This window comes from Gallus gallus, chromosome 2, assembly GCF_016699485.2.
Source record: "Gallus gallus isolate bGalGal1 chromosome 2, bGalGal1.mat.broiler.GRCg7b, whole genome shotgun sequence".
NCBI lineage: Eukaryota > Metazoa > Chordata > Aves > Galliformes > Phasianidae > Gallus > Gallus gallus.
In genome coordinates this window covers 101,834,600-101,860,444 of record NC_052533.1, presented here as the reverse complement: position 1 = coordinate 101,860,444, position 25,845 = coordinate 101,834,600, and the positions used below count along the sequence as shown (strand labels likewise).

Here is a 25,845-nt window from a genome sequence, read left to right as displayed (position 1 = left end):
TGGAGATAGTGGAAAGCTGAACTTCCTTCTTTGAAGAATAAAATGGTTGAAAACTATTCTGCCTCTGCCTTAATTTGTTCAGTCATTCAAGAGGAAATAAAGCCAGAAGGCTGATGAGACAATATTGGTACAACTTGTAAGCACTATCCAGACAACACCCAGTTATAGCTGGTATAAAACAAGTACAAATAGTACTATCTTCCCTGGTAGTCTGCTGAAACGTACACCCTGATAAACAGGGGTTGAACAAGAGCTGAAACGTGATCTTTGTGAAAAGGAGAAGTGCCATGGAGATCTTGGTGTCTCGCTGTGCTGAGACAATCTGTTCTCCTATAGTGTGTCTTTAGTCAGGTTGTTGGGTTTTTTTTTTTTTGAGGTTTTTGGTGTGGATGGATATCCAAGCAGCCTTGCCTGTGTTGTGGCATCGCATTGAGGTCTATCTTTAGTTGCAAGAGTCTAGAGATGATCTGGACTAGCAGCAGTTGCTCAGTCCAGTTTGCCTCCCATATTGCTGAGGGAGAATTGCTGCAGGATCTGTACCACGTTCTCATTAAAGCACAGGTCAAAGTCTATTCTGATACACAAAATCTTGTAACTCATTGTTTTTAGCTTACTGAGAGATTGCCACTCCCTGTAAATATTTATACAATGCAATGTCATGGGGACAGTACTTAAAATCTCTTTATTACAGGCTGTAACTTAAATCCAGCTGTTGATTTCAGTGTTTCAGCTGTGTAGTCACTGACTGCTGTGAAAATACTGTTTCTCCAGAGGTTGGGTTTCTTCTTTAGCAAATAAATAATGGCAGAAGAAAGGCCTGACTACCCAAATCTAAGGCCCTCGCATCTACTCTGTACTATCCAAAGAAGGAAAGGTTAGAAGCTTCTCTTTTCAGCTGGAGATTTCAAATAGGCAGTATTTCCCTGTTTTAGTGTTAGAGAAAGCTGTGTGCTGGGAGATGGCTAAGCAGGATTTGTGTGATAGCTGCAGTAGCTGTTTCAAATGAGAAGGTGTGAGGGAAGGAAAGATCATCAGGACGTTTGTTTCATGGTGGTGAAGGATGGATACTAGGCTTAAGTTTTAAAGAAAAGGAAGATCTCAAGCTCATTTTCTATGCTCCTGTTTTATATAGAAACTTTTAAAGAAATCTAAAAACGAGCTAGCCTGTTTCCATTTTCCCAGTTGGTTAGTTTGGAATGTGATTTACATGTCAGTCTCTTCAGTATTTTAATGCTGTGTATGCAGTGGAAGTGTTGTTTCACTGAGGACCAGATACATGACTTCCCAGAAGGGTTGGGGTTGGAGGTGACGTCTGGTGCCACCCCCTGCGCCTGCCACCTGCCCACAACAGCAGCCAGGTGGCTTTTGGCTCTGCAGGGATGGGGACTTTGGCATCTCTGGGCAATCTGCAGTTTGCTGTTTCTCAGCAGTATCATCACTCAGTTGATGCTCTGTGGTGGAGAATAAAATTCACTGAGACCAAGTTGTCATTTATTGAAATTGATGTGTAGTTCTCTGAGTGCTTTAGCCTTGTTAACAGGGTCAGTAAGCCTCTGCAGCCTGAATCTTTACCTTTCAGAAGTGATCTGCCTCAAAGAAGCAGAAGAAACTTCCTGCATGTTATCAGTTGTAGATTTGAAGGTTTTATGCATAAGAGCAACTAAGTTAACTGGGGTGAAAGTTACTGTTAGGCTGGCTGCAGCTCAGGACCACGCAGCCATGAGCTTGCTGCTGCTGGGTGGGATGGAGGAGAGAATTGGGAACAAGAGCTAGTGGTTTGAGATAAAAACTATTTACTAAGACAGAAGATAAAATGGAAGCAGAAATGCACTGATACCAGTGTATATAGCTGCAGTGCAATTACTTGCCACCTGCTGACTGATGCTGCACAGCCTGCCTGGAGAGAAGCAGCTGGCCCGGTCACCTGCCCACACCTTTAGGGTTCTGTGTGGTGTCGCGTGGTATGGAATGACACTGGCCTTATTCTGGCACCTGTGCTGGCTCTGCCCTGCCCCTGCTGTTGTGCTGTGGAGGTGGTGGCTCTGCCCTGTGGAGTGGCCCAGCCCTGGGTGTGCCTCCATCACACAGCAGCAACCAAACATTGGTGTGCTGTTTAGGCTGAAACCAGGACAGCTGGTAAGCTCGATGAGTTTAATTTGTGATGGCAGATGAGATATATCAGATGCAGAATTTTCCTGTTGGAGAGAGAAGAAGAAATTTGATGGCTTGCTCTGATAGATAGGTGTCCAACCTTTTGGCTAGCCTGGGCTGCACTGAGTAAAGAGGAGTTGTCTTCAGGTGCATATACGAAGGTTGCTCCAAAAGTAGTGCCTCCTAGTTGTTTCCAGGGAAACAGCAACCAATACAAAGAGCACAATAGCACTGTTTGATAGAACACATTCTCAGCTACAAAACGTTCTTTTTCAGCACAGTCACCACCATTAGCTCTAAGTTTACAGCAGTGATGAGCAAGAGCTTGCATGCCACGCTTGTAACAATCTGCACCAGTGTTGGTGAACCACAGTCACTGCAGCTGAAATGCACCGCCCACTGCCTCACTGTGCTCACATCCATTGGTTGGTCTCTACAGACATTCAGCGAGCGTCAGTGGGTGCTTTTTTATCTGCGTGGAGGAATTGAGTGACATACCCTTGTTTCATACGCACTTCCATGTCAGATGTCATTCTGTCAGACTGCCCCTCTGCTGCCATCTGTCACATGGCAACAACATGTAACAGGATGTAGGTGGGAAAGTACCTTTACTGCCTTACCACCACCATCATAAAATATGAGGTGTTACTTTTGGAGCAGCCCTCATTAAATATATACTACAGTCAATGTATAGAAAGTAACAGAACATTTTAATTTTCATGCTTTTTATTAAAACATATAAAAGTAGAGCAGTAAAGCCATAAAACTAGTGGGATGTGCACCCTTGCTTTTGTGAAATTAACACATCACTCTGGTTTGATGGCAGTGGCTGCCATTCACAGTGAGCTCTCAAGGTGCTTGGCAGAGATTTTTGATTAGTTTTTACTCTTCCTGTACTTCATCTTTAAAAACAGCTGTTAACAAATATTGTCAAAAAGTGGTGATGTGAATGAGGCGTGGCTGTGAAGTGAGGGGTATTTGTCTCTGGTAAGAGAGGGCTCGTAGAAATCTGATAGAGGGACATGGTCACATGTTTAATGGTAACTCTACACATTTCATTTGAAAATTCATAAGTAATGTATTTTATGTTGACTGCATATGGGGTCATAAATAAACAAAAAATATTTTTTTTTTTTTTTGACAGTCTTAAAACCTATTCTCAAATTCCTTAATCAAAATGGAAAGCAGGGTGGCATCTTCTTTGCTGTTCACAGGGCTGTGTTTAGCCAGGGTATCAAAGTGCATAACTTTACTGGCCACGACTTGAGCTGGCACCGTGCTGCCGTCTGTGCCCTGGTTTCATTCAGCCCAGATGGGGCTTACGGTGTACTGAGGTTCAGGTGGTGCTGAGGGCTGAACTGCTTGGCGGGAAGAGCTGCTGCCATGATGGCATGGAGTTGGAGGTGCCTGCACTGCCAGCTGGGCTGGACCACACCACATGTAGGCCATGGCTTGGATATGGCTGTTCTGATAACGAACTTATACTCTAGTATCTGGCAAGCAATGAGGGAGGTTAGGAAGGACTTCAGTACTGGCGGGCAGGAGCCTTCCTTTGGGGGATAGGCAGAGGGAAGGGAGGCTGACCAGAGAAGTTGTGGATGCCCTGTCCCTGAAGGTGTTCAAGGCCAGGTTGGATGGGTGCCCTGGGCAGCCTGTTCTAGTGTTAGATATGGAGGTTGACAGCCCTGCTTGCAGCTTGGGGGTTGGAGCTTGATGATCCTTGAGGTCCCTTCCAACCCAAGCCATTCTATGATGCTGTGACTGTTGTGAGCTGTCAGTGCAAAAGTGCTATCTTCTGCAGTGTAGGTGACAGAGTCCAGCATGCTTATTCTACTCTTGATATTTAGAACACATTTGACTCTATCTTATGAGGGGGCGAAAACCTCTCCAGCCAGATGATGGTAGAGGTCAGATGGGGAAGATTCTTCAGGTAGGAGAGGGCTGGAAAGGTAGCACAGTTTGTGTTGGTTTTGCTTGCCCCATGCCTTTATCACGGATACCAGGGTGCACAGAACACGTGAGGCAGGATGTGGAGATGTTGTTGAAAGTAAAGTAATAGTAGCACCTTGTGTATTTATGTTAGATGCTGCTATTGGTGCTAGAAGTGGAAATGTATGAAATTTCTTCATGAGCCTTTATTTGTTATGAAATCTGACTATACTGATGTTTTGTTGCACCAATTCTTAGAAAATCATTTCAGTTGAGTTGTAGATGCACAAGTGATCCTCTCAGTGTTAAGCTGAGGGAATTTATCCTCACTTTGCAAAGAGAAAAGGTTTTTCTGCTGCTTCCATCTGCCTAGCTGTTACCTTGTTGCTCTCTAATACATATTCTGTGAGCTGTTGTCTCCTTCCTTTCACTCCGCTTACTGCTACGTTCATTGGCAGTTGAACAAACTATTGTCAGCAACCCAATGATGTGGTTTGTGCTGACCTGGGGACCACTCACATTCTGAATAACAGAAGTCATAGTGTAAAGAGTGTAACTTACTACTGTATACCCTCTTTTCATAGAATCACTGAGGTTGGAAAAGACCTCTAAGATCATCTAGTCCAACAGTGAACTCATCTCCACCATGCCCACTAACCATAATATCCCTCAGTGCCACACCCACACGTTTCTTAACACCTCCAGGGGCAGTGACTCCCCCACCTCCCTGGGCAGCCTGTGCCACTGCCTCACTGCTCTTTCTGAGAAAGAATTTCTCAGAATTTTTTTTTTCTGAGGAAAAAAATGACCCTTCTCTGGAGCAGCTTAAGACTGTTCCCTTTTGTTCTATCACTTGTTACCTTTCAGGTAGTTGTAAAGAGCAACAAAGTCTCCTCTGAGCCTCTTTTCCAGAATAGACTGTCTTCTAAACAGCTTGTGGATGTACAATGCTGAAAATAGTGCCAGTCAAATTAGAAACTTATTAGGGCCTGAAATTTTTGCTTTGCAAGTATTGGCAACTATCATAACAACTTTTGAAAACTGGGACTATCATTGCTAGCGTTAGTAGATAGCAGTAGAAATGGTGACATGTCCGTTAAGGACTGTGGAGTGAAAGCTTAGCTGTTGATACAAGGTATGTGTGTTGTGTTTGGTTTTATTGCTCCCTTGCCCTTAAAGTACACTGAATTTAGAACTGGAGATATCATTAAGAAGTGAGGCTTCCTCTGAAGAGAACGGATTAGTATGCTTCCTGGAAGAGCTTTTGTCTTTCATTAAAAGGCTCTTGTCTATTTTCAGCCTTGCTCATACTCCACAAACTGTTTGTACAAATTCTGAACATAGCATCTCCAAAGTGTTCGGGGTCATGCTTTTTGCTTGTAAAACCAAAAGGTCTTAAATTTCTTCAGGTTTTCAAAACAAAGCTTTTTATCTTTCTTAATGCAATATATACAAAAACAAAACAAAAAAAAAATCAGTAGTTTGGGCTTGAGATGGAATCAGAGATTATAGATGGAGATGTCAGAATAAAAAAAAATGTTGGGAATGTTACAGTGCTGGAATTATACTGCTGCAGTTCTGGGACTGTGACTGCAATTGACTCCTGTGTAAATTTCTGCCTTCTGATACAGTGCAGTTGAACTGTTACTGTCAGGGAAGACTCTGGATGGCTGTGTTGTTCTTGACTTCACTTTCCCATTTGGGCATGACAGCCTCTTCCTTAATCACATGGCAGGGAGCGGTGTCAGACCTACTAAGTTCACCTTCATATAAATAAAAGTTCTTGCTAAGTTCGTGGGAAATAAGAGAACCAGGAATTCCAGGGAAAAAGAGGTATTTTTTTATATATTCTTTTTCATTTCAGTTTGACAAACATGTAAGGGGAATAAATGAAAAGATTAATTAGAACTTTGTACTTGCAAATCGGGAAGTATTTTTTTCCCCTAGATTTCTGATCGCAGTTCCCCTGGGAAGGAAAACTTGATTCTTCAATTTAACAGTTGGCCAGAATAGGCAGCTAAAGGTTTTTCCTTCAGATCAGGCTGCCTTGTGAGACTGGCGAGTTGTACCAAAAGAGATGAACTATGTCTTGTCTTGCCGAGGTTAAAGCATACGAGAAAACTTGCCTGCCAGTTGCATTACTTATATTTTTCTGAGAGAAAACAACGTATCTGAGAGAGATGTATGTTAGAAACAAGCTGTTGAAATGGTAAGCCTTCTTCTGCAAGGAGAGTTAAATCTTTACATATAATTTAAAGATTTGTCTTATTAAGTGATGAGTTAGGAAGAGTGGGGGCGGGGAAGTGAAATGTGACTGTCAGTTTCTGAAGAATTCCTTTCAGAAGTCCTCTGATGTCTTCACTGTGTATTTAACTGTTTTCTCATAGGAGTTGAAATCAACATAACCTTTTTCATAACCATGTTAAATAATACTCTTCTTCTGTAAGTGACTTGCAGCTTTGTCTAACTGAATTGTGAGCTTTAGCTCAATCTCCTGTAGGTCTTAATTGCCTTGGTATTGCATCATGATAAATAAATGGCTTTCAGGTTTAATGAAGTATGGCTTTCCATCCTAGAGCTATAGAAATAAGCTATTTTATTAGTGAACCCTCCTTTCTTCCTCTAGAAAAAAAAAAAACAAAAAACAAAACAAAACAAACAAAAAAAAAAAACCCACAAAAAATTGGTAATAGGTATAAACCAAAAGAGCTTCTGCTTAAGTTGGGCAAGATGCCTGTGTGCTCTGCTCTACAGAACACTGCTTCTAGAATTGCAGGGTTTCTTAATGTAGAAGGGGGGTGAGTTATCGAGAGACAATATTCTTCAACTAGAAATCATATTTTGATAAGAGGAGGGGAAAATAACTGGGTAGGCGACAAGATCGTCTAGGCAGAATTGAAATTACTGACAATTCTTAGGCTTTCATGTTACCATAATTCTTCTACTCTCGCAGCAGGTGTATTTACTGGCCATACATTTCCTCATTCTTCCCGGTTGTGAAAAAATAACTGCCTGTTCGTTTGACTTTGAGATTGTGCAAAGTTGGTCATTCCACTTCACTACCTGGAGTAGCAATCAAACGTCAAGCCTAATAAGACAAAAGTTGAAATCAAGCCGGTGTGCCATATGATCCTTTCTTTTTTCTCTCCTCCAACTTAGTAAATGAAGTATCAACCAATCATCATTGCTATATCTGACTTTGCTTTTGCTTTTGTGTGCTCACCTTGTGTTGTGCAGCTGGGAATAATCAGTTTTCACTAACAGAGGTGATGGTAAGGGGTAAGAACAAAAAAAATACCCTTTGTTTAGAAGGAAGCCTTGTCCGTAAGATACAAATATGAATACAAGGTTTGGACATAAGGCAGAGAAATTAGGAAAATAATTAGAGATGACTTCGGGACTGGAGTCATTTGATTGGCCTGTGGTGACTTGTCAGGGTTTTCCAGTTTCTTTAGGCTTTTACTGAGACACTGTTTTCGTTTCTATGTCCTGCTTCTAAAATAAGGAAGTACTAATTTTTCCCAGCTGTAGATTTGACGGTGCTGAGGCAAGTACTGGTTGTACTCTTAGAAGAGTAACTGCTAACCCATAGCATCCAGTGCTCAGTTGATAGTGCTCAGTAGAATGATGAGAAGCCGTTCCTGTTTGGTACGGTTTCCAGAGGGGTAGGGGTCAGTGAAATGTTTTATTCACCTGAATAGTTATTGAGGGTTGTAGTAAAGGTTGTAATTAATTCATTCTTCTTCTGAAAGCGTACTCAACATCATATTTTGAGTGCTTAGTGTTTTTCTACAAGGTACCATGCAGCTACTGCTTGACTTCTTTACTTCTTAAAGTCTATTTCACGGGTTTCCAGGAAAGTCTTTTTGTGGAAAGCTTCATTAATCACTTGAGATGTTTAAATGCAAGTTGTCTAAAAGGAAAAATGTTTGGTATGTTCTTGATTAGCTTTTCTGTATTTATATGATGAAAGGTCATGCATTTTCTTGTAAGATGATAATAAAAAAAACCTCTGCAAATTCAATTGAATCTTCAGAAGGCTTAGTAGGAATCTTAATTCCCAATGCTGTGAAATTGGAATTTCCTACTTCAGATGTTGTTAGAAACATTCCCATCATAGTTCCTTCTAGATACTGTGACGCCATTCACAAAATAGCAGGCTTGATGCAAATAATTCCTTCTGCCAGCGTGCCAGTGAGTTAATTTTGAAGAGGCATCGAACGCGCTGTGATCTCAAGCTTCAGAGAAAACATGCATACCGTGTTTCGCTGTTTGCTCTTCTCTTTCTGTTGAGGCTTTGTGACCAAAGCTAGAAAAAAAGTTCCTGACTATCAGGGCGACAGTCTGTTTTCAGCAGTGCTAGTTGGCCTCTGTAGTTACTGTGTGCACAACTGTTTGAGGGGACAGCAGAGTGCAGGATGTAATCAGCACAGTTTTCATATCATTTATGTTAACAATATCAGATCGGGTCAATGGGGAAAAAAACCCAAAACAATCAAAACAAACCCCAAACAACTCCCTATCCTCCCTCTCCCCACCTCCCCCCCACCCCATCCAAACAAACTGAACAAGAAAAAAAAAATCACCAAAACTGAAGGAAACCGTTGATAAGTGCAGTGGCACGAACAGATGGAGGAAACTAAATCGCAGAATGCTTACACTTCAAATCTAGTTCCTAAATGAACAAAAAGATGAACTGCTGCAACTGTTGTGGTGAAAAACACTTAGGAAATACCTAACTAACAACTTTAAATTGAAATTCACTGAATTCACAAATAAAATGCAGTGGGAAGGTCCTGTAGAGTTAACTTTGTTGCATTCAGTATGTTTCAATGAAGATGAAGATTGTCTGGAAGGACTTTCCTAAGACTTCATACAGCAAGTTCAGATTTTGCATCTGGATTAAGAACGCTCCCAAACTGGAGAAATTAGCAAAGTGGTCGGGAGCAAGTAGGATTTCTTACATACTCAGTGGTTTTATCTCATGATAGCTTTCTTCCATTGATAGATGACTTTAGGTGAGAAGTTGCTCAGCTGGTATAGAGCTTCCCAAATTAAGAGTTAACCATGGAGCAAAGTTTTTAGTAAGTAGGTTGTAATCCTCCTTTGCTAAGTATGGTAGTAATATAAAGAATTAGGATCATAACTTAAGTACACGTATCAATACCAGATTAGTTTCAAGTAGAATTTTTCCCAGCCAATCTTTATTCTTGAAGATGGCAGAGGTTCATTTTAGAGTTTCGTTTTTACAATCAGACGGGTGTTACGGATCTGCAGCTACAATCCTGAGGTTGGTGGCCATCAAGAGTGAGGCAAAAGCAGTTTTGCTGCAACAGCTTCTTGAGTCTCTATCGTAAATCAGTGCCTAATACTGCTGCTGCCCTTGTGCTACGTGTAGTTGCTGTAGTATTCAGATGCATGCTTTTTAAAATGTACCTTTTATATTTAGTTTACATGTACATATTTATTTTTCAGGGAGCAGTACTGTGATTAGCAACAAAATATACTCATTGGAAAGTGCGTATCAAATTCTGGCTAGTACTGGAATGACTGCCGTCAGTGTTGTTGGTGTCTTTGGCATTTTGGCTATTAAAAATCACATCTCTCTGACACATTCACATTATTGCATGATGTCTGGAACCAGAGTGAGTCAGACTATGGGATCTTCAGAGGACTGTTTTCAGTTGTTAAGGTTAACCTTTATGTAAAGGAACAGCATGTGAGAATTTGAAACTGTTTCACTCAGCTCTTCTTCTAATCTCTTCCTCTTGTCTTCTGGACAACAATGACCTTTTCTTTCGGTTTTCAGAAGTTACCTCATTCATAGATGGGTTTGGTTTGACGTGAATTTTCTGGCATCCTCTTATTTCCTTAACAGCAATATGTTCAAATGAGTTATAGTCTGGGGTATCGTAAGTGATATGGTCATTTTTGAACCTGCATTTTTATTGAAGATTCATTTAAAAACAGTTTTTATATACTGGACTGTTATCTTCCAGGATATGGCCAGATTAGGAGGTTTTTCAGTGAAACGAGATTAACTTTGATGATTGAGGTTTGTCCTGTTACAGTTTTGTAGGTTGAGAGAGAGATGGGGAAATGGCAATGGAAATGGAGAGAGGACTGGGGAAATGGCCTCAAGTTGTGCCCGGGTAAGTTTAGGTTGTGTATCAGGAAAGACTTCTTTTCAGAAAGGGTTGTTAAGCACTGGAATAGGCTCCCCAGGGACGTGGTTGAGTCACCATCCCTGGATGTGTTTAAAAACCATTTGGATGTGGTGCTCAGGGACATGATTTAGCGGAGGGTTGTTAGAGTTAGGGTACTATGGGTAGGTTGTGGTTGGACTCAATGATCTTTAAAGTCTTTTCCAACCTGAGCAATTCTATGATTCTATGAAATCATAAGGAACAAAAGAATCAGTTCACATCCTGGTGTACATTATGTCCAAATTGGAAGGAGCAAAGGAGGAAGCTCTGAATATTTGAATGCAATGTGAATGAAAATTATACATCAGTTTTTTGGGGTATTTTTAAGTGCTGTTTGGGATGTGTGTATGTCTGATGTATACAGAATGTATATGCACACGTTTCCAGACCTTTCCTAAAGCTTGAGTGGTTATTCTTGTTTTGTTTTGTTTTTAAATCTTCTAAACCAAATTACTTAGCTGCAATTTCAGAGTCTAGTTAACTTTGAGTGACAGTTATTTCCATGCCAGTGCATTTTGTTTGAATACCACAGAAGATTTAACTGTTTTCTTAATTTCCACTTAAGTCTATGGATTCTGAGGTTAGGTAATTACATTCAATTATAAAATAGCCATGGCTGACAACAAGCATCTGCTTCTAAAATGACTGTGTACATGTACGTGTTCTCATATAGTTGTTCAGAAATTGGCTTTACAGTCCAGCAGGGACTTCTGCCAAGAGAAGTGGAGGAGGCCTGAGGGAAAGTTAATTCTGAATTCAAGGGGATACTGCCCAGTAAGTGGTGTTTGGGTATAATCACTTGCTGATATTTTCTAGTATTTAGGGAACTGGGAGCCTACTTTGCTTGGTGTCCTACGAAAGCAGATTTTACATGAATCGGAAGGAATAGATATTACCTGAACTGGCTGGATGTGGCTTTTGTACCGCTGCTTATAGCCAGTAGACAATGCAGTGCCTCCTTTCACGTGGATAGTCAAGTGAGTAGTATGTTTTTCATTGTCTTTCTTGAACTGGCTGCTGGAGAAGAGCTTTCATAAGACAATGTCTAGGAAAGAAATCATCTAGCAGTTTGACACAACTCACACATAGCCTTTCAGTTAGGTTTTGTTTTGTTTGTTCGTTTGCTTGTTTAGAAAATGTGCTTTCATCAGTTCTGCTCTGTGCTTAAAGAGAAACTAAATGACAGCTACTCCAAACAGTGCGAGATGGAGGAGCAGAAGACGTAATGTTAAGAGTGCCCTGATTTGTTTCATGACAGGCTTATATGGTGTGACTAAAATATGGTTTGTCCTCATCTCCTGTTGAGATTAACATAATCAGCCCAAGCTCAGCCTTGCTCCCTTGTAAGGACAGGCAGGAGAGACTTTGACAAGATTCCATGGTAGTGGCAGTGGTCCAGGCAGCCCTGGCTCTCTCTCCTCTTGGGCTTAGATTTGTTTTTTAAATCTAAAAGAAAATCGTGCCTTTGGAGGATATGTATCAGTCTATTGCATCCTCTTGGCAGTGGGATTGCTTTTCCCAAGTTCTGAAGTGTTCTGTACATGTGGGGAGAATAGTACTAAGGAGGAGTTGATGTTGCACACTAGTCTATGATATCAGTGCATCTGGAGAAACATGTTAGAAGAGCTGTTTTTCATCTGTTTCTTATAATTTAATATTTTATTTCCCCTCCAATAGCAGTACTTAAACTCAGTGTAAATACCCGACATACTAACAGTTGGATACCAGCATTTACAATGTTTTGCTGTCTGTCTCTTGGTTGAGCAACTGTGCTGAAATGTCTCTCTGGCTTGAGCAACTGTACTGAAAATTTTGGGGCATGCTTTCTTTCTTGGTATATGAAGCTAATGGCTTTAGTTTTCCCAAGCGTAAATCTCAAGGTTTGAAAGGAATGTAGAAAAACTTATTTACAACTCCCTAAACAAGCTTGCAAGCCTAATATATCAGCACCCTTTCTAGGTTAGAAAGAAGTGTTGGGTACAACCAATGAATTCCTAATACAGCATCTATTCCTCTAGTTTTCACTAAGTGTACTTGAAAATCTCAGGTGAAGTGACATGTATTCTTGCGGTGCTACGTGTAATAAAACCCCTACTAATTATCACGTAAGAAAGTCCAAACTGCAAAAAGCCACCGTTGGCTTTGGTAGACAGCTTTGGATGAGATCTGTAATTGCAGTACTTGAGTGTGGAACCATGTCTTCATGTAGGTTTTAAATGCTTATTGGTGACACCCCTTTTTAATGTGCAGCCCAAAGCACTTAGGGTTTTAGTCATGACTACTACGTTGTCAGAGTGAAAAGTGTTTTGGAAGAGATTGGTCTTAAATATTAGTGAAGTCCTACTTAGAGCTTGCTAGGAGTTCTGGCTTTACTGGTGAATGCAAACGCCCTTATCTTGAGAGCAGTGACTTGAAAATGCACATAAGCATCCAACGTATTCAAAGTAGTGTTACTGGTGGCATTGCTTATGTTATCATTTGTTTGTTCAGGGGGATTTTGATAAAGTGGGTGTCTTTGTCACTTCTTTCTTAGCTTCTTAATGGCAGTGGGTAAGATCATACTTGTAGGTCACTTTCTACATTTTTAACACACTGGGTTCCGGAATCTAGGAGCAATGTGTTCTCAGAAGTGCTTTGTTCAATATTAGTGGTGTGAATCCCCCCAGGATGTGAAAAGCTTGCTGTTTTGTTACTGTCAGTAACAAAATCCTGCCCATTCTGAAGAATCTCAGTGCTTGGCAGTAGAATTAACTTGCCTCTATCTAAAATAACTTGCCCAAGGAGGCTGTGGATGCCCCATCCCTGGAGGCATTCAAGGCCAGGCTGGATGTGGCTCTGGGCAGCCTGGTCTGGTGGTTGGCGACCCTGCACATAGCAGGGGGTTGAAACTCGATGATCATTGTGGTCCTTTTCTACCCAGGCCATTCTATGATAGGATAAAATAAATCTCAATGAACTTTTATTACCTGAAAACAAAAAAAGGCCAACTTTAAGATCATTTTTGTAGCTATATTCATCATAGAAAAAAGTGAATATAGAACAGCATTAGTTTCATGTACACATAAACCTTTCGTTTTTACTGCAGCTGGAGTTTTTCTGCTGATTGATAGATGAAAAAAAAGCCCATGGGCTTTGCGAGTGTTTGCATTATAAAGCTGTGTAGTGATGCACAAATCCTTAAGTAGCGCTCAATCCTTGTTTAGTTGCCTATTTCCAATATCTGTTTGACGTGCAATCGCTTGGGATGGAATGTTTGCTGCAGAGATGAAGCTAGAGCTCTCACAGGGGTCATACAACCACAGAAGCTTCCCAAAGCTGATGTTCTCAGGGAGTTGTGCTCAACTTTCCATCTTTTTGCAGTCTGTGGGTTATGTGTGACAGCAAAGGACGCCGTGTAGTTTTACAGATTGTGCTTTCAGTTTCTAGGAAGTATTTTTAACGTAATTCTCTCATCATCTTCATTTTCGGACCTCTGTCATGGCTATTTTTCACCTCTTAGTAGGAGAACTCTTTTGACTAATTGTAGGGTTTTAGGAAAGAATTTTTGTAGTATGTTGAGCTAAAAGGTCTGAGGTTGTTTTGCATATGAAATACCTCTTGTTACGTTTCTTCTTATGGACTTGTTGGTACCCTGCTAGCTCGCACGCTGTCCAGCTGGCTGAAGTTAGCTTCTGAAGACTGGCTTCATGGATACCTGCCTGGAAAGAACTTGGAGAGGCAAAGTGTGGTTTCCCAAGCAACAGGTGCAGAAGGGGATGTTTCCTTTGCTATAAATATCACTGTTTCATAGCGTTGCCTTCTCTTGACTGAAGTGCTTTGTTACCTTTGCACTTCTGAACTGATACTGGCACAGTTTATCCTTCCATATCTCTGATTTGTCAGTTGTGTTTACTGTTTTATTGAAGGGCAGTTATGTACCAGTGTTTCTATCTGCAGTGTTTTTATCCATCCTACTTTTGCTTTAATGAGTGTTTCTTAGACTGTTGGCTGTTATTCTGAATTGGTAACTGTGTGTGTGTTCAAATGGACTGTACAAGCAGGAACAGTGGATCTGTGTGCTGCTTATGGATGAGTGTCCTTTGAAGATAACTAAGAATACTGTAGACATCTCAACTTTTGCTGATGTAATTTGCATGTGAGATTTAGCTCTCCCCCACCTTTCCCCCCCCCAAGTTACTTTACATTTGAGATGTGGGAAGAGGGCTTGCGGTATATTTTCAGCAAACAGGCTAACTTGCATAACTCAAAAGGATGTGAGGTCACTTCCCTCCTAAGGTATTTCTGTGGTTGGTGTGGTTGCAGGGAGCTCCAGACCTGTGAGGCACTTCCATTGCTTAGTGCTGGAGCTGCTGCGCTGTGTTGGATGCATGGTGGTGTGAATGCCAGTCAGACCTTTAACTATAATATGCTTTAAGTGTATTTGTGTTCAGCACGTTCAATGTAATTTTATTGGAAAGGGCAGTTTTAAGAAGCTGTACTTATGTTTTATTTAATCCTAGTGTGAATTCAAATATAGCTTGATAAATCATATAAACCCAGTGTACGACATCTCTTTTTATATTCTGCATATTGAGATGTCAGGAAACCAATGTAGCCCTCCAGATAGTTGTACAGCTCATTTCTTCTGCACGTAAGGTATCTTTTGGATGGCAGAACATACCATGCATGGTACTGAAGCTTTGTACATTGTAAAAGAGCATAGCATGGCATATCAACTCATGCAAGTGAACTTCTTTAAGGGAAATCAGCTACAACTGTCAAGAGATCTCTCTTGTTACAAAATGAAATAATATAAATTGACTGAATGGCAATTAGTTTTTACTGCTTTTACTCATCTTCTCTTTCTGCTTCCAAACACACACTACACCTATTTCTGCATAAATCTGACTGAAATATGTTCCTGGTGATATTTTGGTGTATATAGATATTCTTCATCTTCCCTGAAAACACTGTTCTCTTGTTTTATAGCTGTTCTTAGAGATATCAGATTAAATGGAGTTAATTAAGGTGATATATTGAAGTAGTAAAATACCAGTGTGCTAAATTTAAGCTTGGATTTAATAAATATTAACCACACTCTAATTTCCTAGCGTAGTGAAATTAGTGTTAGAGGTTTTTGTTGGCAGGGGAGACAAAACCTCTGAAATGTGTAGAACCCAAAATATGTCTGAAATGCAAAGACCCCAAAGTACTGCGTGCTTTTGAAAGAGCACTACAGCTTCTGTCTGCCTGTCTGTCATCTTTCGCTGAAGATTTTCTTCTGTATGAATACGAGTGCTAAAAAGACCGTTACAGATTAAGTACTCAGATTAAGTATTTGGATGTAACTATGCGGAGTTGTGATACAGGTGAAGCTTGCAACTCTATATGGAAAAAATCTTTAAAGTGCTGTAATGAAGGCAATGACTATTGTTGCTTTCAATACCCTCGACTTGAAGTTTCAAGATCTTATTACTGAGATTTTAAATCTTTACTGAGTTAAACTTCTTACAGATTGGGAAAAAAACTTCTCTGTCAAAGACTTAAATTTGTGAAAGCTCTGTGAGTGTTGCAAGATGCAAAGAAGTAATGAGCTCTGTAGTATTGTAGATGCCAGCAACAAGAAGGTGCCATGAATCAAGTGCCCTGTACTCAAGCTCATGTCAGTTTGTATACTTTGCCTGGTCTAACAGTGTAATGAAAATTCTTAAGTGAAGTGTCTTAACTCTGTGTACATTCACTTGTCTACTTTAAAGATGAAGTACTAAATTGCAGTTCCGTGTTCTCTGGGCAGCAATGTAAACAAATACGATTAACTTAAAACTGTATAATCCTTTACATACTTAATTAGAGATGGATAAATGTAGTCCTATTGGCCTGAAAGTTGGCTCTCGAAGAATATTCTTGCCCGGAACTAGTAGATTACAGAGGTCTGTATGAAAAATATATTACAAAAATAAATAAATAAATAAATAAAGTGGATAGGAAATAATGCTGGGCATGAGAGGAATGGAAAGCTTTGTGTCTTTCCTTACCAACGGAGTTGGCAGTAGGATGTTTCACAAAACAGTAAGGAAGCTCAAAGATGGCTCTAAGGCTCTCTGTTAAGGCCTGAAGAAACATCAAGCATGCAGAGGTAAGCCTTGTAACGGGGTCTGCCTGCTTACAGTGGGGTGTTAAGGATGTTTTGACAAGATAACTCATTCCTAATACTGCTTTCATGCAAAGCAAAAGCGTAGCTGTAGCCTTGAAAAAAGAAGGAAATTTCTGTATTACAGATGAAATGAGATCATTTAGGTTGGAAGGGAACTCTGCAGCTTGTCTAGTACAGCCTCCCATCTCAAGCAGAGTCAGCTGGAACAGGCTGCTCCGGATCATGCCCAGTTAGATTCTCAGGATCTCTGTGGGATACTGGCCAGCCTGTTCCAGTATTTGACCACACTTACAGGTGTGTTTAATTACTAATTTTTATTGTCTTCAGATGAAATCTCATGTTTTAACTTCAGTTGCCTTCTGCCCTGTCAGTAGATAACGCTGTTGGTCTTTCTCTTTTTCATCCCCTTCTGTTTCATACACATGGATAAGATCTTCACGAGCCTTCGGTTCTCTGTCTCTCTCTCTCAGCCTCTCATGGTAGTCCGTTAGTCATCTATATGGCCTCTTTCTGGATTTGCTCTCTCTGGAGGGCCCCAGAGCTGGGTACAGCAGTGAAGGTGTGACTTTACCAGAGCTGAGTGGTGAGCAGGGATCACCTCTCCTGTCGCGGTGGTGATGCTGTACATATCACAGCCCAGGGTGCTAATGGCTGCCTTTGTAGCTGGTCAGCGCTCAGCACGTACCGGTGGCAGGAGTGCAACCCAGGTATGGGACTTGGCATCTGCCTGTGCTGAAGTTCACAAGACTGCCAGTTTATCCAGCCTTTCCAGGTCCCTCTAACAATACAAAGATCTGATGATGCAATTTAAAGAAACGTGTTTTTTTCTTTCCTTGCGAGTCGAGTTACTACTTTTCGTGCAAGTTTGCAGGTAGGATATTAAAACTAACTTCTCATGCTACTGTCTCTATTGACAGTTCAGCACAGATCATGGATGTACATTTTGTAATGTAGGACATTATGAAAAATTATGGTGGACCTACGAGGATAAAGTTGAGTTGGATTTGTTGATTTAAAATATGGGAGGAAGCTCTCGTACTATAGAAGTAAACAGGAAAATAGTTACAATGCAGGGAACTAAAATATGGATGGTGAGAGTTGTTTGCTCTTAAGACTTACTGTGCTCTCTCCAAAAAAGGAAAAGTAGCAAAGACTCCAAAATTGGATAACTGCCAGTCAGTCCAAGGAATGCAACTTTTGTATGCTGATAACACTCACTAGGTTTCTTAGTTGTCTGAATGATAGATAAATAGTAACGTCAACAGTAGTCTCAGTAGCTGTGCTTCATCTGGGTTTATTCCTTTTTTTTTTTTTTTTTTTGTCATACACTTCCATTAGGTGCATTGTAATGAAATGTGTATGAAGTTAAATAATAATAAAAAATAGAAATAATCTTGTGACTGTGCCCTGATAATGTAGGTCATGTATGTTTGACTTTATATCACTTAAACCTGGTGATAATGTGTTTTGCCTCATTGGAGTTGCTTGATAGAGTTTATTTTGAGTTATTTTAACACTAAATTTCACTGTAAAATTGCATCGGAGTTTATTTCCTATGTCTGAATAAAAGCAGTATTACATATATTGTAATGAATTCTGAGGTTAAGGAGTGTGTATACAGAGTGAGGCAGCCCAACGCAGTCATGGTAGGAGTGATAGCTTGGTTTGTGAATGCTTTGGGAAGGAGTCAAAACTCTGTGAGTATGGCTGTACCAGCTGACGTGGAACTGCTGTAGTCGTACTGCAGGAAACAGACACATTTTTAAGGAATCTAATGAAAAGACATTCCTAATACATATTAATGTATTGAAATTCAGTTATGAGTTATTGAATTACGAAATTCAAAGCTAATAAAATACATAATTAATATGTATGCTAATGATACATGTTATTGTCTTCCATATGTACAGAAAAATTGAAGGGAAAGTAGAGAAGTCTGTCTGCATGTCTCTTAATGAAAATGCCTACAGGATTTATCATACTGGAGTCCTTCCTTAGAGTGTTCTAGAAAAGATTTTTGCACAAATTGACAAAAAATAGTAAGATTACTGAGACTGGTTAATATTTATCCATTTCTCTTTTTTGTTTTTGCTTGATGGTGACTCATTAAGGCATGGAGTGTGTTTGTGTGTAACCTTTCTGTTTTTTTACATTGCTATTTAAAACTGTTTTGACAGCAGTAAGGGAAATGTTAAATGTGTAACATTTTTGCTTCTTTCCTTAAAGAAGAAAAAAAAATAACTGAGGGGAATGCAGGAGCACCCAGCCCCAGCAGCAGAACCAATGAGCCCACGTGTGTTAGGATGGGGAACACCTTAACTCCTGTTTGTGGAAGAAAGTCATTTTGCTAACCCAGCATAGGTCCTTGAGGTAATTAGTGAGTCTGAGGAAAACAAAAAGCGTTTGATAGAGCTCTTCATTCCAGCTTTTCATCAAAAATAAGTTGCTCTTGGATGGGATTGTTTGTGGATGAGTGAAGAACTTAAGAGTTGGCTATCGGCTCACTCAACAGAGAGATCAGTAATGGAGTTTTACAGGCCTGTGGTATTTCTCAGAAATTAGTGATCTAAAGTGGTGAATAACGAGGGGATTTATACTAAAAGGGTAGTGAAAATTTAAAGCAGAACAAAGAAAAAAATCAGTATTTGTTGGTGCCTGGATGGTTAAAAGTAGTAGGTGAGGTGAGTATGTAGAGTAGTAGTAGAGGTACTAAAAGTAGTAGAGGTGAGTATGGGAGGATAAACTGATCTTTGTTGAGTGTTGAGCTGGATTTGGCTTATAGTACCTGGTTGCGTGCAAGAATCAATGCAGTGCACAGCAACAGTCTAAATTACTCAAATAATTCAGTTATTAACTTAGTGAAGAGCAGAAAAGGAGATACTGTGCTGTAGTTTATGCTTTTGGAGTGAACACAACTGAAATGCTGTTTTCCCTCTAGTTCAAAAAGTACATTGGAGAATGAAAAACAAAACATTGGGTGATGGTGGGACTTGAAATACATTTCATACAAAGATAACTGGAAAAGAAAAGGCTGAAGGAGAAATGATGGCAGTGTAAAATTGTCACGGAGCAGCTGGATAGTCATCATTACTTTTGTGGCTGAGGCACGGTGACAAAATATATGAAATGAGGTATACTTTCACATACCCTGTAGGCTGTGGCATTATTTATGTGATGCTGCAACTGCAAAACACTTTAACAAGTAGAGCAAATGAGGGAAAAATTACTGAAGAAAATTGTAGTGTACAGCAATGCAGTTTCTGACATACACCAAAGAGGCATTGCTGTATGCTGGACTTGTTCACGTACTCTGTGTTAGACATCCTGGTCCTCCACTTTGGAGTCTGTATTTGAGTCCAGACCGGCCCGCCATTTCACTCCCTTAGAGCTCAGCATGAGTTGAAAACACCTCCAAGCTATAAGTGTTGGTAAGATGCACTGGCTGTGCTGTGTTTAAAGATATGTATTGAAGCTAGGTTTTTCCCATTTATATGGTTTCAATATCATGAAAACACCTTGTTTATTTTAATAAACAGTGTCTGATTACTGTAATTGAAGAGGAGGAGATACGGCTCCCATAGGTCTTGAAGGAAAGATATTCCTCCCTGTCTGTATCAGGCAGGGGTCAGGTGGCACACTGAGCAGGATGGAAACAGGAGAGCCAAGTTCTCTTTGCAGTTATCAGCAATAATGGTTGTGTCTCCTTTCACTTGACCTTGTTTCTCTTAACTGTTATCGCTGTAACTCTGTGATACATTCCTATCTCTGTGACCTGTGCCACTTTTGCTGGGCATTGCCTTCTCGCTGCATACTCCTCCCTGTTCCTTCTCCAGCAGTAGCACTTGAATTAGCTGTTTCTTCTCTGGATATTGTAGCAAATGGGGGGTTATTGTTAAAGAGACTGTGGTGAGTAAGAGGCTGCTAGTCTGCAGCACCTTTAGGTGTCCTTTGTGTGATTTTGAAGTGTGGTTTTATATGAACCTGAGGTCATCAAGTAGTTTGAATTTGTCTTGCAAAGTTTATTTTTCTTAGGGGTTTTACTTGAGAGAGTTCACTAGAACATCTGAAAGGGAATGTTTCCGTGGTTAACTCTGATTTAAACTGTTCCGAAAGTTTACTTTGGCTTGTTAAATGTGAATTCCCCCCTCTCATCTTGACTTCAGAGCTTTATTAAAAGGCACACACGCACCTGACAGAGCAATGAAGCTGTGACACTTTCAGAACTTAGTGATTCTTTTTTTCTGGGTAAAGTTATATTTTCATTTAGAATGAAAAAATCATGATGCAAATTAAGATTGATGTTAAAAATGTGTAAATATTTCCATTAGTCTTAGCTTTTTGTAGTCAGTTTTTAGAGTTTTCATGCCCCAGAAGGAAAAAAAGGAAGTGCATCTACACGTACATGGTTTCTCTCCTGAAGCTACCAAAAAGGTGAAATTCTATGGTGGTTTTTCTCGGTGTTTACTGTGTATCTTTGGAAAAGGCATCTTTTGGTAGGATACAAAGATATTTCTCACCAAGTTGCATTTGATATAGCATTATTTCCCAATCTGGTTGGAGTCCAAGTCGTTATCAACCTCCTACTCTCTTGTTTATATTTCTGGTCCATTAGTATGTCTTCGTTGTTGTTTGCTTTCCTTTCTTGTCATCAGTATAAGTTCAAAACGATGGGCCGGTAATATGCTCAAGATGCAAAAGCTGACTTTAAGGGCTGTGAAAATGTGACAATTTCCTTGACTATCATTTTCATTCTAATGCTTAGAGTTCCAGTGAAGCCACTCTGGAGAGCTAACTGAAACTAGCAATGTTTCAAAGAATTAACAAAATGAATAGCATCCAGCCTTTAAAGTAGTTCTGATTAGCCTTGTATTTTTATTTCCTTACCCATGGTTTTGAATTCTATCATCATTTTATTGCTTGTTTTCATTACATCTGAGATATTTCTATCTCACTAAATTTAAAGTGAGGTCTGCAAGCCTATAAATAGTTTAGGTACTGGTAGTATTTGGTTTGCATAGCTTATGAACTCTTGTACACTGAGGGGAATAAGCAGGTTGGAATTTGATGTGAGGGATCAAAGGCAATTTTTTAATGTACATCAAATATGTTCTTCTAATACATACTCCTCTAAAGTAAGCTTTCAGAAAGCTTGTACTGTAACATTTCTTCAAGCAGAGTTACCTGAGGGATATGGCGATTAGGACTGATGGATCAACTTTCAGTCATGTATCACATAATTTCATAAGAGTAAACAACAGTCAAACCCAGGTCTGATCAGATCTGAACTGGTCAGTTCAAAGATCGATGAGCTTACTCCAGCAGGTCAGTAGTAGGCAGTATGGGCACGTAGGTGGCAGTAGGACTTGTAAGTGGCAGCACTTTCCTGGCATGCTTTGCTAGTGCCCAGTGGTTTGTATTCCATGGCTTCCCTATCCATCTGCCTACTTGTCACTGGATCGTTACCTAGCCGATGAGCGCTACTTGTATAATTCACAAGGTTCCCCTAGAATACTTGATTGTTTTTCATTAGATGCTGGATCTGTGGTTTTCAGCCGATACATTTTTGTTTAGTTTTTCTCTGAGGAGATGTAAACCACCAAAGCGTAATACGTGCCCGTTGTAAAGTTAAGACCATAAACTTTAAGACAAAGTTTATGGCACTTAATAAGACCATAAAAATGTATGACTTTTTTTGTTGTTGTTGTTGTTCGTAGGAATGTATTTGGTGGAAAAATCAGTGAAATGACATTTGTTCATAAGATTAAATTTGTACCTTTTAAATATATTATCTTCATTGCCGTGATTGAATAAGATTGGGGGTGAGGTGGGGTGGTGGGGGGCTTAACTCTTGGAATTAACCTTTTTGCCCATTGCCATTCAATGATCAGGTGCTTGCTGCATGGTATGTTGTGACCTCTTAACATTGATGAACATCATTAGAATTGTTATTTAAGGTTTCATGTTTAGAAAAAAATAGTATTGATGTAAATGTGGAGCTAATGAAGCAAACTGATTTGTAGAGGTGGATTTGTTTTGAGATGGACAAAGGTTAAGTTTCAAAATGTCCAATGGAAGAGGAGTGACAGCTGTTTCGCCTGTCCTTTAGAGATGTGCAATAGCTAATTGAATCGTTAAGTAAATGTGAATAATTTTGTTTGTATGGAAAATGGATAAGAACAACCATTTTAATCTCATCTCTCTGACTAGCAGAGTGTGTATATTCCCAAACATTTAATTTTGCTTTTCTTTTCTTTTTTTTCTTTCTCTGCAGGATGGGTTAGATGCTTTGGTATATGACTTGGATTTTCCTGCCTTACGAAAAAACAAAAACATTGATAACTTCTTAAACAGGTGTAAGTATTTAATACCGTGGTTACCGACTAACTGGGACTAGAAATACTGAGATAAAATAATTTGTTGTTGCATTTTGGAAGGTCATTAGAGATTTTGGGTGCAAAGTGTTTTAAGAATCATATTTGTTTATTTAGCAGTCAGTACTGACACAGGTGCCTGTAGAAATCTCATCCCCAGCAAATGAATGTTCAGGTTTGCTAATGTAAGTGACGTTGCATTCAGTGTCACAGAACCTCTAGGGAGAAAGGCCTGTCTCTTTGTTCTTGGCTACCTTTTGGATTCCTGTAGCTTGCTGTGTAATGTCATGTACTAATGTGCTTAAAGCAATTAGTAAAACGACATAACGTGTGCAGTGTCAAGAAATCATACTGAAGTGTTCCCTGTCAGACTGGAGCATTTGTTTTATATTATTAAAGGTCACTTTTCTCCATCCAGTGCCATATAGCTGCTGTGTTTACCTATTCGTGCAGTTTAGAATTATTCTTTTTTTATATATCCACAATTGGTAGGTCACCATGGTAGCTTCCTTGATTTTTACAGAAATTAGCAGGTACAAAATAGTCTGTTTTACTATCTAGACAGAAAAAAGAATATGGGAAGAAAACGTGATAAACGTTTTGTTGGGGTTTTTTTTTGCTTATTTTGCAACTGGAAGATAACACTGCCCTATTTCACTTTCTTATTCATTCTGTTCCTTGTTGGTTTTTTTGAGAAAGAATTTCAGAATTCACATACCCTCAGGTTAATTTTACTCTTATAGAATCACAAGGTTGGAAAGGACCTACAAGATCATCTACTCCAACTGTCTTCCTATCACCATTACTACCCACTAAGCTACTAAACCATATCTCATAGCTCCTCATCCAGACACCTCATGAACACTACCAGGGACAGCGACTCCACCACCTCCCTGGGCAGCCATTCCAGTGCCTGACCACTCTCTGAGAGAAAAAGTTTTTCCTTATGTCTAACCTAAATCTCCTCTGGCATAACTTGTGGCCATTTCCTTGAGTCCTGTTTGTTGCCTGAGAGAAGAGGCCAAACCCCTCCTCATCACAACCTCCCTTCAGGAAGTTGTAGAATGCAGTGAGCTCTCCCCTGAGCCTCCTCTTCTCCAGACTGAACAATCTCAGCTCCCTCAGCCTCTCCCTATAAGACTTGTGGTGCAGACCCCTCACTCCTTAGGAAATCATATTATTTATCACATTGCTCTCTATTTTTCCACAACAAGAAATCCTTCTCAGTAATAATATTCTTAATGAATAATGTTGATTCTACTGATAGAAGTATTGCCTGGTTTTCAAATCTAAAAGCAAAATAAACAAAACCAAAAAACTACATCATTTAAGAGCAAAGTCTTTTACAGTCTACCAAATGGATAAGTTCTAAAAATGATGGCAGAAGTGTTTGCTGATTGTAGACTTACTGCTGCCTGTGGATAGAATGGACAAACCTTAGAATTAAATTAAGTTTTATTAGATTATTACAAGCTTAAAGATCGTAATTAAATGTTGTAAGAAATTACTTTTGTGGCAAATGCAAAGTAATTTCATTAAAATAACCTGATTTTAGTCTTGGCTTCATTGTAATTGGTTTAAGTCACAATAATGAATTGGTGGATTTCATTTTATTCTCTGTCTGTGCCAGTGTAAGCCCATTAGATGTGGTCGGTGGCTCAGCATGCATGTAAGCTGGTCGCTGGAGTGCCTGACATCTAATGTTCAACTTCTCACAGTTCAAGCTGTGTTTGAATTCGTACGCATTGTTATACACGCATATTGTATACTCAGTTATTTGCAGAGAAGGTGTGGTGAAACTGCTGGAGAAAGGAGAAGTTGGATTAGGCAAAGGAAATTCTTATTTCAAAACATAATTTGAATGCAGTTTTTAAGAATAGTGAAGTTGTTGTCAGAAAGTTTCAGATCTTCTCTTTTGCATTTGGGGATGAGTGAAGGAAAGGAAAATGTTTACTCGTGGTTTGAGAATGAGTATCTCTTAGGTGTAAATTATTCTGTGTGAAATGTAACCTGAAGGAATTTAAGGGTAGAGAACAGACCAAATTATTGCAGCTTCAGACTGCTTTTAGAGATATAATTTTGCTGTCATTGCTGGAATATGAAAACAAGCTGTGCTCCTGTGAGCAGTGACCTTAAAGGGAATGGTGAAATCTAGTTTGTCTCAGAATTCTGAGTTAAATAAATAAACAAACTCCTTTATGTAACCTAAGACATTCAGGAACATTTTATTGATTAATAGAAAACTGTTAAAAAATATCTTTTTGCAGTGTTAGCTATCCAAACAGCTTGCACCATCATTGTACAACTTCATTCTGATCCTTTAACATTACAAATAAAATCAGAGCATGCTTTATTTTATGGAGGACTTGCTGTTAGGAGATGATTAGGCAGTAAGTTAACAGTGAGTGGAAAATCATTGTCATGGACTGGATGATCTTGGAGACCTTTTCCAACCTCAGTGATTCTGTGATTGTGTAAGAATTGCTGCATTTCAGTTCTCTGCAGAACTGAACCCATCTGCTGCCATAGGTCAGTTTTTGCAATTTGCAAATAAGGCAATGCATTTTATTTTAAATTACTGAATATTTTGATCCTTGAATGAAATATTTTGTCAGAATTGAGAAGAGAATTGACATTTCTCTTTTCTCTTCCCTTGTACTTCTTTCAGAGGTTTGCTGTTAAGCCTAGAATATTATTTTTGAAAATAAAATGCTGTTGTATAACTTGTTTTATTAGAAGTATTTTAGTATCTGTTCCTTCTTTATAGAAATACTGAAACTTGAAGCTTTTCCATCTAATCTCATGCCAGTGTTGACCCACATGGATTAAAATAGACCGTTTTAATCTTTGACCAAATTTGGAATTAGAATATCTGCCCACTGGGAGTTGGTAAATTATCGTAGTTTATAGAATGACAGGTTTATATAAATAATTACCATGATTCCCACTGCGTGTTTTAAATTAAAATCTGCTTTTTACAGTAAAGGGAATAATGAAAGTGCAGAATACTGAAAGGTTTTCTTTAAAAATAGTTTCTTTAAGTGTCTCTTATGTA

At 39.4% G+C, this 25,845-nt stretch overlaps 1 protein-coding gene across 2 annotated transcripts in view; it reads left to right on the top strand.

The window, feature by feature from the left end:
• The window catches only part of ROCK1 (Rho-associated, coiled-coil containing protein kinase 1), a 77,877-nt gene that overhangs the window by 6,192 nt on the left and 45,840 nt on the right, over positions 1-25,845 (top strand). For both annotated transcript variants that reach the window (XM_015277931.4, NM_001199448.2), the window contains exon 2: positions 22,691-22,772. In XM_015277931.4, the coding sequence (XP_015133417.2) occupies positions 22,691-22,772 (82 nt within the window). The remainder of the gene's footprint in view (positions 1-22,690; positions 22,773-25,845) is intronic.